Source organism: Periplaneta americana, chromosome 13 (assembly GCF_040183065.1).
Source record: "Periplaneta americana isolate PAMFEO1 chromosome 13, P.americana_PAMFEO1_priV1, whole genome shotgun sequence".
Lineage (NCBI taxonomy): Eukaryota > Metazoa > Arthropoda > Insecta > Blattodea > Blattidae > Periplaneta > Periplaneta americana.
In genome coordinates, this window is record NC_091129.1 from 36,266,276 (window position 1) to 36,281,093 (window position 14,818).

The window sequence follows — 14,818 nt, forward strand, 5'->3', positions numbered from 1 at the left end:
CTTCAAGTAAAATTTACGCGCTCTCCCTAATCGTTTGTGGATTTTCTCCTAACATATTCACGTCATCCGCATAGACAAGAAGCTGATGTAACCCGCTCAATTCCAAACCCTCTGTGTTATCCTAAACTTTCCTAATGGCATATTCTAGAGCGGAGTTAAAAAGTAAAGGTGATAGTGCATCTCCTTTCTTTAGCCCGCAGTGAATTGGAAAAGCATGAAACAGAAGCTGCCTATACGGACTCTGCTGTAAGTTTCATTGAGACACATTTCAATTAATTGAACTGGTTTCCTGGGAATAACAAATTCAATTAAAATGTTATATAAATCTTCTATCTTAACTGAGTCATATGCTTTTTTTAAATCTATGAATAACTGGTGTAGCCTACTGTAAACTTATACTCCCAGTTTTCTCCAATATCTGTCGAATACAAAAAATCTGATGAATGGTCGATCTATCACTCCTAAAACCACACTGATGATCCCCAATAATTTCGTCTACATACGGAGTTAATCTTCTCAAAAGAATATTGGACAAAATTTTGTACGACGTCAACAAAAGTGATATTCCTCGAAAGTTACTACAGTTAGTCTTGTCCTCTTCTTAAGAATAGGTACAAATATGGACTCCTTCCATTGTTCTGGTATAATTTCCTTTTCCTATATAGCAAGTAGAAGCTTATAAATTTCGCTACATAACGCGCTTCCACCCATTTATATTAATTCTGCTGGAATTTGATCGATACCTGTAGACTTCTACTTTTTCAGAATTTCCATTGCAATTTCGACTTCTGAAAGTATGGGTTCGGGTATAAATGGCTCAGCAATTTGTATTTCAATTTCGTCCCGATCATTTCTATTTGTCCTATGTACATTTAGTAGTTGTCCAAACTAGTTTTTCCATCTTTTTAGGACTGAATGAGAGTCTACAAGCAAGTCATCATTCTCATTCTTGATCACGATTACCCTTGCCTGATATCCATTCTTAAATTCCTTAATACCCTTATTAAATCTCGAATGTTTTTATTCTTACTATTTGTTTCTACCTCATTCAGTTTTTCCTTCAAGTAATCTCTCTTTTTATTCCTAAGTGTACGATTTGCTTCTCGTCTTTCATTGAAATAATTATCTCTATTCGCCTCAACTGGATCCTGTAAGAATTTCAATTTTGCCTGTTTCCTTCTTTCTGCTACCGTGCAACAATCTTCATCAAACCACGGTTTCTTTTTCTTAGTTTCATAATAACCTATGCTCTGCTCAGGTGCAATTTTGACGTTATCTCTGATATTTTCCCACACGCTATTAATAGCTAACTCTTTCTCAACTTCGTCGGAGCTTTCTAAAGTGGCAAACCTATTTGAAATTTCGACCTGATAATGTTGCTTAGTTTCCTCGTACTTTAATTTCAGGATATTGTATCTACTAATATTAACTTCTTGCTCTACTCACTTGGCTACTGATAGTCCTTCTCTCAATTCTCCAATTACCAAATAATGGTCAGAATTACAGTCTGCCCCCCCTGAAAGTTCGAATGTCTGCTATATTAATATGTCTTCTTTTATCTATCAAGATGTGATCTATTTGGTTGTGTGTCAATCCATCTGGAGAAGTCCAAGTATATTTATGTATATCTTTATGGGGAAATGTTGTACTTTTGACTATTGAATTTTTTATGTCGCAAAGTTGACTAATCTAACTGCATTGTCATTACTAGTTGCGTGCAGGCTCTCTTTTCCAATAGTTGGTTTAAAAATATCCTCCCGTCCTACTTTAGCATTGAAAGCCCCCAATAAAATTTTCATGTGATATCTACTGTAGATAAATGATCAAGAGTGTGTTCCAATTCCTCATAGAAGCTATCCTTTATATAGTCGTCTTTCTCTTCTGTAGAGGCGTGAGCATTTATAACGATGATATCGCACCATCTACCCTTAAGTACTAAATACGATAACCTGTCACTGATAAATTCGACCTTTTTTACTGCTGATTTAATTTTTTTATGAACAAAGAATCCTGTTCCGAATTGGTGATTATTGTTACTTTCCCCATAATACAACAAGTAATCTCCTATGTGTGATATGCCATTCCCATCTAATCTAACCTTTTGTACTCCCAGGAATCTATTCTACCCATATATCTAGCTAGTTCTTTTGCTACTAATGTTACCCCTCCTGTTCTATAAAGGCTAGTTACGTTCCAAGTCCCAAATCTCATAACCTTATCCCTTTGCTGTGGTCGTGCCAGAGAATCAGTCCCATTCCGAGGCATATTGTAAGGTTTCGTAACAAACTGTTTTTACGGTGATGGGTTGTTAGCCCTTCTCCCAACCCCAAGCTGGAGGTCTGTCCGTTATCGACTGTCCACGACTGCTTATTCAATATATTCGCAGCTACCCTCCATATCCGCAACCGGAGGACGCGCCATGCCGTGGTAATAGGGACCCACAATACACAGGTTAATAATAATAATAATAATAATAATAATAATAATAATAATAATAATAATATTCTTCAAAATTTAATATGGAAATATCAACCGAAAAAACCAAGGACATGGCCTTTTAGGAAGGGATTCAGTTCCATCCAAAATCATTATAAATGGCACATTAATAGAACGTGTGAATTCATTCAACTATTTAGGTTATAATCTATCATACATCACTGATGATGATATAGAGAACAAAATATCAAAATTTCTAAAAATTACTGGAACCATCAACAGTGTTTTCAAATCTTCCCAAGTACAAAGACATGCAAGGCTGAAAATCTACAAAACTCTCACACGACCAGTTTTGGCTTATGGCAGTGAAGCATGGACACTAAGAAAATGCGACGAAAGACGGCTAACAACTGCCGAAATGAGATTCATGCGAAAAACTGCTGGATACTCTCTTCTCGACCATCATCGGAACGTAGATATTCTGAAAGAATTAAAAAAATTGACTAACCATTATCTGCAGCAATATAGGCTCCAGTGGCAGACACATGTCAAGAGGAAGGATCCTCTATATGGCCCAGGCAGATTTTGTCGTATGTCCCAAGTGAGCGAAGAAATTTAGGAAGACCTAGGAAACGCTGGCAAGAGATCGTAAGAGATCCACTGGGGTCTAACACTTGAAGGCTGATGATGATTATGATGATAATAATAATAATAATAATAATAATAATAATAATAATAATAAATAGTGGAAATAGTGAAATGATGAAATAAGAGGAAATAAATTAATGAGCGAAGAAACAATTAAACAATTTCACTATTTCCACTCTTGATTATTAATGCCCATTATGCCTTGTTTTTGGTGTTATTATTCTATATATTAGTTTAGTTAGAATCACGGAATTCTTTTTATTCTTCCTTTCATTCTCTATAATTCATGTTACAACAGTTATGACATCGTCTGTTCCGTATTTATATTTCGCACCGACCTGACGGTCTCGATCAGTCAGACAGGCTAGCTGTTTGTAACGATCCCACAGTAGGTTTTCACGACTCTCCACTCTTCGAAACGCTGCGCTACAATTTTTGAAAATTAAGCCTATATTGTTTCCTTCAGAGTCTGCATTACCGCAAAAAAATGGCAAGGACATCTGTTAAGGAATGTGGAGGCCATCTCATGAAAAAGAAATCCAGCGGAGACTATTTTGACAAGTTTTGTGCTACAAGAATATATTTGGGAAGCGAATTACACATGTATGTTCACTTGCTTAAATCCACAAGATTATCTACAAGAAGCATTGCAAATCCATTCTGTATATTTAATGAAGGCTATCTCATTGAAGTATGCGAATATTCGCCTTTTCTATAGGTGTAAAAAATTGTGGACAGTGCTGGTTCAATAAGAAATGTTGCAAACACTGCATTATTCAAAAGGCAGTAAAATTAGTGTCGTAGTAATATCAACGTTTGGATATAGCTTAATAATGCTAATTTGTAATTCAGTAAATTTTAATTTGTAATTCAGTAAATACAAAAATATTCTTTGTGCTTAACTTCCATGATAAAATGACTAGCTTTCATTAATCAGGTAATCTTGTCGTACTTTAATTTTTATTATAATTGTAATTGTAAATTTAATATTAATTGTAACTTTATTCTTCATATTATAGCTGTAATCCCCTGGTAGAGGGGCAGAGAAGGTCTGACGGCCTTATCTCTACCAGGTTAAATGAATAAATGAATGAATGAATAAATGAATGAATGAATGAATGAATGAATAAATAAGTAAATAAATAAATAAGTAAATAAGTAAGCAAGTAAATGAATAAATAAATATCAAATAAAATACTAATGCTTCTACTAATTCCTAGTTTCAGCCAATGTGCCTATATTAAGTTGAATTTTTTTAAATCCTACTCGCAATAAAGTATTATTTCAAGGATTTAAACTTCAATCAGATTTCTATTTTAATTAAGAAATCAATAGAGGTACACTCTATTACAATTATTACTCTAATGATTTCATATGCTTATAAGTTTTAAATACTGAAATGAAATAATTAATTACCACAAAAAATACATATTAAAATATGTAGCGGACGAGTGATTCTTTTTCTTAAATGTTAAAATCGTCGTTGATTTTATGAGACCCCCTATGTGGCAGTGCACAACATAATTTTTCAGAAGGAAGAAAAAATTAATTAAAATTCAATGGGCCTGCATGCAATATATGAAGTAATTCGGTACAAAACGTTGGTGAATATAGCGAACATAAATGATATCATCGAGGATCAGTGAAGGCCTACTGATATTTACAGTAATTTATTTTTACTTACTCCTCGAAAATAAATTATTTTCTGTACTGTCACATAGGAGCAGTGGCGATTCCTCTATGAAGGCTATGAGGATGATCGTGCCTCTGAGGACAGAAAACACTTTAATTACTGATTTTGATTTTCAGAGCGTCCCGACGTATTAATTTCCTATAAGCTTCCACTTTCTGTCGTGAGTTGTCGCCACTGCACATCTCAGAAATAATTTCCGAGGAACCATCCAAATACCTTACAGCAAACGGTATTGCTAGCAGTGAAGTAAGCGGACAGGGGAGGGTGCGGAGGGCGGGGTACGGCTTTAGTTTAACCGCGTTTGCGGATATGACCGTGTATCCTAATACTATGACCCTTCTTTCTGGGTGGTGGAGACCCTGTCAGAGACTACAATAAGAATTTTTAAGTACCCTTGCAGCCTCCGTAAATGCATTTCGTTGGTCATTTTAAAAGAATAGAATAAACAAAATAATAAATAATTTAAAATGATATAATATGAAAAACAAAATGAATAAAAAACAAAATTACATAAAAATATATAAAACAATCTATAATAAATACAAGAATTAACAGGACTTTCAGCCGAAAGAAAATCTGAAGTTGTATTTGATCATTTAGAAGAATTTAACTGTAGCAAGGAATTAATTGCGCAAACGTAGGGCGAAACATCGGTAAATATCGGGCAGTGCAAAGGCTTAGGAGCCATCTTCACAACTGCTGTAAAAAGGGGAGGACAATCGAACTTCACTACTAATAAATTGCCAGTTCCAAAATGGTGAGTCAAAGACTAACATCTAGGCCTTATTTGTAATGGTTTTGGATGCTCTATTATTATTATTATTATTATTATTATTATTATTATTATTATTATTATTATTATTATTATTATTAGTAGTAGTAGTAGTAATGGTAGTAGTAGTAGTAGTAGTAGTAGTAGTAATAGAAGTAGTAGTAGTAGTAGTATTAATATTATATTATTATTAACATTAGTTTCTGTTTTGGTCATCAGTCATCAATCCCATATCCCACATACAAAAAATATCACGAGTCGCCACTGCATAGAAGGTTTTATAAAATCAACGACGAAATGCTTTGGTTTCTTTCACCCAGTCTTATTAAATAGTTTGTGTATTTTTAAATCCTGGTTTCCTCTTAAAAACAATTTCTCTGTATTCAATCGCGCAGCAGAGTGGCGTGTAATCTGTACTCGCACATCTCTTCCTCCCTTCCGTCACCTGGCACGCTTCCCCTCCCCTCATCTTCATTCACCTATTGCGCCAACTCCATATTCTTACTCCCTCTACGACTTCCAATAGCGGCGACCGTTTGCTGTAACGACGAAAAAACACACTATCGTGCGAAAACACATATTAAAATACTAACCGTACCCGTGCGCTCCGCTGCACCTGTTAGAAATAAATATAAAGTAATTACATAATTAAAATAGGACGTTTGATCCAGGGAACATTCGTGTTTGATAGAAGGATAAATCGTTTAATATATTACTTAATTTAAATTGTATTTAAATAATTAAAATGTGGTCATTTTGGTCCAGAGAGCAATCATTTGGTGCAATTCTTTAACATGTTTCTTAATTGTTATTACATGCAACCATAGTTTAATGAAGATTGACATATCATTTAGTTATAATGTGTATACTTTATATTACTTGCTACATGTTTCAGAAGTTACTGTAACAACATTGTAGAATTATGTCCATCTAGAGAAACTACACTTTCCAATGGTGAAATAATAATTAAACAATTAATTAGCTTCCGATATTACTTCATACAAACACAGAAACATTATCTGTAGGCTATGTTTAATAGCGTTCGATTGTTTTTGTCCAAGGCCCCTTATAGACGAAGTCATTTTTTTTATTTCAGTACTGCGCCTTAGATGGCGTTGTTATTGTAATTTTAAAACTCATTTATCTAATTAAATATCAGTCCTATCAAAATTTGGTATACAATAAAACTTATCGGAAATTATTTTAAAGGAACTTTTGTTATGTAGCATTTTTCATGAAAATTAATAATAAGGCAGATATTTCGATTTATTTAATTCAAGCCCCCTTATAACCCCCTTTTAAATAAAGTTTTTTTTGAATGCCATATAGCCTAAAATCTAAGTTACAACGAACTTAATTTATATTCCAATTTTCATATAAATCGGTTCAGCCATTATCGCGTGAAAAGGTAACAAACATCCAGACAGACATACAGACAGATATACAAACAAAAATTTAAAAAAAGCGATTTTCGGTTTCAGGATGGTTAATTATACATGTTAACACCAATTATTTTTGGAAAATCGAAAATTACCAGAAAAATTTTGGCTACAGATTTATTATTAGTATAGATTTGCACTATACTCCTATCAGCTTGTATATACAGAGTGATTCAGACCACCCGTAACAGTAATTTATTTCGGAAACTAGTGCATTAAAATTTTCGAGACAAAAATATTTAAGACAAAAGCACATGTGAACTTTCACTTGAGCTTGATTTCATCAATCAATCTTAACAGGAAGTAGGGTCAGTGGCGTATCACTTTAATATTTCAAATGGGAATAGTGGTCAAATACGGTATCATTTGATAGAGCTCTTCAAAACAAACAACTTTCATAGGAAACGTTTTTATTGATTCCTAAGCTTTCAATGAGAAAACGTACGAAAAGATAATGCCATTAATTCTGAGAAATGTTACGAGAAGAAAATGTAAACTAGATAAGTATATTTAATGTTGACATAGTACATACGCACAAATATCTGGCTGAGTGTAGATCTGGTGGCTGGCAGCAGTGTCGAGGGGTGTATACAAGTAAACTACCCTTTTCGTACGTTTTCTCATTGAAATAGTAGGAACTGATAAAAACGTTTCCTATGAAAATTGTTTGTTTTGAAGAGCTCTATCAAATGATAGCCTATTTGACCCCGACTCCCATTTGAAATTTTAAAGTGATACGCCACTGACACTACTTCCTGTTAAGATTGATTGATGAAATCAAGCTCAAGTAAAAATTCACATGTGCTTTAGTAATAATTATTTTTGTCTCCAAAATTTTAATGCACTAGTTTCCGAAATAAATTACTGTTACGGGTGGTCTGAATCACCCTGTATTAGAGCGAAAATAAATTTTAGGCCTATACAGAATTAATTTTCTTGAGATTTCTATATACGCACTGAACCGAAAACTAAAAAAAAAATAATAATAAATAAATAAACAGGTTAGAAAAATACGAAACATATGTATAAAAATTCTAAAACACAAACATAACACAATCTCAACACTCAAATGAATTTTAAAACACACACCCTTTCCGACACAACACTATTAAGCATAAACACACCCCCACCACTACCTACACATTCTCTCCAACACGACACACAGCAAGAAGAAGTCGAAAGAAAGCGCTAAACTTCACCCGAATGTAAAGAAGATCTAGAAATTTATATGAATAAAAACGCAAGTTGGAATACACAGATCACACACATAGGCTATGTAAAACAATTTATATGAAAATTAACACATTGAAAAATATCAGTAATTTCCTTGGATTGGCTCTTGAGAAGAATCTAGTACAGTCGCTTTAGATGCCTCATTTTGATTATTATGATACTCTTTTTACTGATCTAAACATGAAACTGACAGAAAGGCTACAGAGTATTCATATTGCACGTATTCGATTTATTTGGAACATCCGTTGATCTGACCGTATCTCAACTTCACTTAATACGCTGCCTTGCGTCTTTCTCTTCAATATTTTTTAGAAATCTCATCCTAGGTATTAGCTTCTTATTTTCAGAATTTGTCCTCATATTATGAAATATATTCTCGTTCATAACACATTATCACAGTTATTCCTAAATTTAGAACGTCCTTATAGTCTATATTTCACCGTTTCTGCAGCTCATCTCTGGAACTCTCTACAACAGCATATCAGAGACTGTTGGACATTATCAAGTTACAATATACAGAGTCAACCAGAACTCTAAGGAAATTTTCACAGGTTGTTCAAGGATGTTGGCTTAGTGTTTTGTCATGAGGAACCTATGGTCTGCGGTGAATTATTACTGAGTAATGTATTACTGATCTGTTTACTTGTAGCATGTCGTTTGGATGGTGGTAAGAGGGATTGTGATAGATTACAAGGAAAAATTTAAACGTAATCAACTAAGTTCTGAATTAGGGACTGTAATATCATAAACTGAAATACAGAACAATACAATAATCACATGAGTAATGAAACAAACTTTAGAACAAAACACACACTTGTTTGTTAAACACTTCAGTGTGCAGTACACTATATACTCGCCACTTCGTATATAGCAGGTATTCAAAATGTCGACCGCCATGATCTCTACAAACTGTACAGCGACGCACCGTAGACTACCGCATACGCTCTAGAATCTAAGGTGATTGGCGCACCTCTTCAGCCCCTGCGAGAATCCTTGCAACCAGATCCATTTCAGTGTCGATTGGAATCTATAGGTAACTTTCTGCGGGAGTGAGTTCATAATCACGATATAAATCGAAGCAGGTAGATAACTTTCTGCGGAAGTGAGTTCATAAACATCACGAGACAGAAGTAGATTAATTTCTGCGGGAATGAGTTCCTAAACATCACGAAACAGATACGACGCAGGTAGATTTTTTTCTACGGGAGTGAGTTCATAAGCATTACGAGAGAGATCGAAGCAGGCAGATAATTTTCTGCGGAAGTGTGTTCATAAATATCACGAGTCAGATTGAAGTAGGTAGATAACTTCCTACGGGAGTGAGTTCATAAACATCACGAGACAGATCAAAGTAGGCAGATAACTTTCTGCGAGAGTATGTTCATAAATATGATGAGACAGATCGAAGCAGGCAGATAACTTTCTGCGGGAGTGAGTTCATAAATATGACGAGTCAGATCGAAACGGATGACTTTATGCGGGAGTGAGTTCATAAACATCACGAGACAGATCGAAGTAGGTAGATAACTTTCTGCGGGAGTGAGTTCATAAACATCACGAGTGGGATCGATAATTTTGTACGGGAGTGGGTTTATAAACAACAAGGAACTGACCTCATGGTTACAAACTTGGATATTACCCTCGTTAGGACATTATTATTAGTGAAAATATTTATTCACAAAAACCACTAAAGCCATATAGTCCAACACCAACAGTATGATGGAAATTTTCAGTTTTTTGTTATAAGCAAAAATAACATTCGGAAAGACAGGAATGTATTTAAATGTACAGTTATGGATATGGAGGCGACATTCAATAGAATTTAAATTTGATGTAGACTGCTCTATCGTGAGAAAGCTGATGTTTATTATCTCTGGGTTTATTTACAATTAGGCTACAGTGTTCCTATTTGATTTGAGGAAACAAGTACGAATCGCCAGCCACAATACACAACTGGCAATTTGCAATCGACGATGGCTCTGATTGGCTGAAATTCAACGGCATTTTACGCGCCATTGTCGAATTGATGGTTGCGCGAAATAGTCAGTGAAAGAATACTGTTTCCAGGAAAATCAATGTTTTTTACTTTCCCATATTATGGGAAGTTTTGTTTTCAGCATTGGCTAAGTCGTTCGAGGTTATATATTGCATGAATACTGTATCACAATTTCTTCACAGGTGCGAGAGTATCACTGCTGATTTTGTTCTTGTCAAGTTTCTATCAAGATTTGGAAACTAAAGATGTAAAATGTGACATTGGAGCGCCTGCCATGGAAGGCTTCACTTACTACGAAGTACGTAAAACGCCAATGTAATTAATTTATCTCATTTAATGAACCTGAAACAAACAGTTTTAAAAGTATCCTCGGCTCAGGTAACTTTTTCCTGTAGATAGGCTTTATGTCCCCTATTATAAATATCCTCTTGTGTTCTCCGCTCAAAGAAAATTCGTGTTAAAAATGTCGGCAGGAAATGTCCTCGCATCAGTTTTTTTTTCGAGACAAAGAAGGTATAATAGTGTAATACTAACGTAGAACATGATAGAACTGTGATGGGAGCCTATTATTCTTCATTATTAACCGAGCTTCCAGAAAAATTGTGTAGGAACTTCGTGATAAAATTTAAAAAAATAATAACCAGTTCACAAGTCCCTCACTGAATTGCAGACAATTTATGAAGCTGACTTTGAATTGATTGATCAACCGCCATATTCCCCTCATTTAACCAGCTCAGTCCATCATTTACAGTAGCGTGCAAATTAATGAGAACATCCTCTTAGGGATGATTTTACCAACATGTTGCTAATCCATAATTAACTAATTGTAATTTAACGTAAATACGGAAACATATTATACAAATATAATTCGTTTGCATTTCACGAAACTAATTGGCATTTAAAATGAAGTCAATGAATTTAATTATCAATTACGTGACCACAGCTTTCGGAATCATAGCAAAATAGTAATTTCGAAGGCAATATGCATTGTTAATGTAAACACGACGATTATAGTGAGTTCATTTGTTATATTACGAGTATAAAATGACGTCATAAACAAAAGTAAACTCAGTAGTTACTTCTGAAACAAGTTCGTAAAAGTTATCTTTTAAGCATGAGTGTGAAGTTTCACTTCATTTCACAAACTTTACACTCGTCCAAAAAGATAACTTTACGAACGTGTGTCCTACAATGCTTTTTCTACTAAACCACAAATTCACATTAAAAATATTTCAAGTTCGAGAGGTTGTAAGATCTCAATGTGATGGCCATCTAAACTCAGAACAATTAAAATTAAAAACGAAGTATCTATGGAATGGCAGCCTGTTTTATTCATGTTCACGTATTCATGGCCGTTTACACCGGCTATATAATCAACAAAGCGGTTAGGAACAGTTGAATAATAAATCTTGTTATAATGAGTAGCTACTAGATGTAACTTCAGAATAATAAGGGCTAAAATGTAGATGGGTCAGTACATGTCAAAGCAACACACTTCTGAAACTTTTTCAACCCGATCCTCTGGTTTCAATGAAATTTTTGTCAGATATTGTTAATGTGAAGGAAAGTAAAATTGCAAAATATCTAAAGTGTAATGTAAATATTTTTGGAGTTATCAGTCCTTAAAAATGAGAAAAAAAAAACAGTAACATTTGGCTTAAGATATAAGAAAATGTTTTATAGCTATTCAACAGCTGAAGTTAAAGAAATTAACTTTGTCTTAGCTTAAGGCTTAAGAAATGATCTTTGGTTTTATGTAAAACCAAACATATAATGACTCTGAATGATTTTCAAGATCTGCAATGAACTATTAGCGGAGTTATTTTACATGAAAGGCCTATTTAACCTTCAGTGTTGTTATACATGACAGACGAAATAAAATTGTTAGCTAATAAATTAACATGTGAGGTAAACATTAAACGCTGCAGCTAAGTAAAAAACAAAATAGAAGGAAACAGGCTCCATGAATCGCTGCCTGAAGCATTAAAAAAATTACGCAAAGAATTATTTAGTATTACGGAAAGTGGATAATATAATCAATAAAACGTGGGATCTTGGACTGAAGAACGTAATGTTTATTTATTTTATAACATTACTTGCCTTCTATACAATCACGTTCACTTTGGTGAAGAGTAATATTATTCATAATGTAATTAGGTAACATAAGTCGTAGAAATAAATACAAAGAAAATGTTGACTGTTGAGCTAACACAAATCCAATAGACACAAATAAAAAAATATAATGCACTTTTTTACCCTATTTCAATATTAATAAAAGACTCTAGTATACTAATAATAATAATAATAATAATAATAATAATAATAATAATAATAATAATAATAATAATACTTATAGCTTTTAAGGAACCCGGAGGTTCATTGCCGCCCTCATATAAAGGCGTCATTGGTCCCTATCCTGAGCAAGTTTAATTCAGTCTCTACAATCACATCCCAATTCCCTCAAATACATTTTAATATTATCCTCCTATCTATGCTTCGGCCTTCCCAAAGGTCTTATTCTCTCCGGCCTCCCAACTAACACTCTATATATGCATTTCTGGATTCGCCTATACGTGCTACATGCCCTGCCTATCTCAAACGTCTGGATTTAATGTTCCTAATTATATTAGGTGAAGAATAAAATGCATGCAGTTCTGCGTTATGTAACTTTCTCCATTGGGTAACTTCCTCCCTCTTAGCCTCAAATATTTTCCCAAGCATCTTATTCTCAAACTTCCCTAGCATCTTATTCTCAAACAACCTTAACCTCTGTTCCTCTCTCAAAGTAAGAGTCCAAGTTTCACAGCCATATAGAAGAATCGGTAATATAATTGTTTTATAAATTCTTTCAGCTTCTTTTGAGAGCAGACTGGATGATAAAGGCTTCTCAACCGAATAATAAAACGCATTTCCCTTATTTATTCTGCGTTTAATTTTCTCCTGAGTGTCATTTATATTTGTTACTGTTGCTCCAAGACATTTGAAAATTCCACCTCTTCAAAGGATAAACTTTCAACTTTTATATTTCCATTTCGTAGAATATTCTGGTCACGAAACATAATAATATACTTTGTGTTTTCGGGATTTACTTTCAAACCTATCTCTTTACTTGCTTCAAGTAAAGAACGGAATTTAATGAATGACCCCTCATTTTGAAGCTTGGAATCCAAGGATATGCGGAAAAACAATAGATTTCAGTGAAATGTCAATTTTCCTACATGACTTTCCAATTTTCCAAAATCCACCTGTCGTCATTTTTGAGAGCTAATAGCTTTTCAGAAAAGACAGGCACACACTACAATAAACATGCAGGATTGCTGACATATTTACAGCTCAGATTCTCTGACATCATAATGCCAATATGTCGATCTTCATTTGTGTAAGATGGACTAAGCATGTTGACATAACGAAACGCAAGTGCGGGGTAAAGAGTGCCTAAGTATTGAAATTGATCACTAAAGTGCCAGATATTCCTGCAGCAACAATGGAGCTCGTATATGGATCTGTGGTTAGGTCATCTATGTTGTATGGGGCGGAAATTTGGGGTTGGGAAAATGCAGGAAAACTAAATAAGGTACAAACGGACTTCCTGAAACGAATACTTGGAATTGGCAGAAGCTAACTGCGGGTGCTAAAGGAGTTTGGACTTCAAAACGAAGTAATTCATATGAAAGTCAGGGTGATAAAATACTGGTTAAAAATCATATTTGGGGATAAGTCGCTTCTACGGTCGATTTGCTACAAAGTTCAACAAAGAGAGGGCTGGGAAAAGGGGTGGGTTTATAAACTGCAGAGAGGGCTGCATCATATAGGAATGGGGTGGGTGTGGGAGAAAGGAGAGAATAACAGGAGGAATGTATGGCGTAATGTGATGATGCGTTTAATTGATATCGAGAGGCTGCAATGTTCGGAAAAGTCCTCACTACATTTACAATCAGATCTCATGCTTAACTGGGAGAGGTGTGACTACATAAATTCTTGTAACAAAGACAGCAGAGCAAGTTTAGCGTGGCTAACATTGGGGGAATGGAAGGGTAATAACATTTTCAACGAAGAAGGGGAGCGTCTTTGTCCGCTTTGCAAAGAAAAGGATTCCTATAAGCATATTTTATTACTGTGCGTCGAATTGGAACATGTACGGAGAAAATATTTACCACCCTCGATGCTAAGTCAGAATAGGAGTTCGCTTGCATGTCTTACGTAGAACCAAGGACCCGGGTTCGATCCCCGACGCCGGAGCGAATTTTTCTCCTCAATATTAATTGTCAATATTACAGATATTCTGTAGGACAAATTAATAAATATATAATATTCACTAGAATGACTTTTCTTCAGTTTATATGATTTCGGATTGCTGTTCGTAGCCATTTTCAACACAATCATTAGTCACACAAGTTAATCCAGTAATATTTGGAAAATCAGTATTGTCGGAAGGAAGTGCAAAGATTACAATTCCTAAGGAATAACCAAAAGGCATTGGGTACTTACTGATAAAATAAGAGGCCTATAAGATTTTGTAGTCTCCGGTCAGCAAGATCTTTTAGCATGAAAAATAGTGATACTATCCCCTAAATTTCAAGACAGTCTACGAAACATGCAGC

General features: G+C 34.5%; 1 protein-coding gene across 1 annotated transcript in view; it reads left to right on the plus strand.

The window, feature by feature from the left end:
• Positions 1–14,818, plus strand: part of LOC138711794 (uncharacterized) — a 43,952-nt gene that overhangs the window by 9,582 nt on the left and 19,552 nt on the right. The window contains exon 2 of the mRNA XM_069843023.1: positions 10,400–10,515. Coding sequence (XP_069699124.1) covers positions 10,400–10,515 — 116 coding nt within the window. The remainder of the gene's footprint in view (positions 1–10,399; positions 10,516–14,818) is intronic.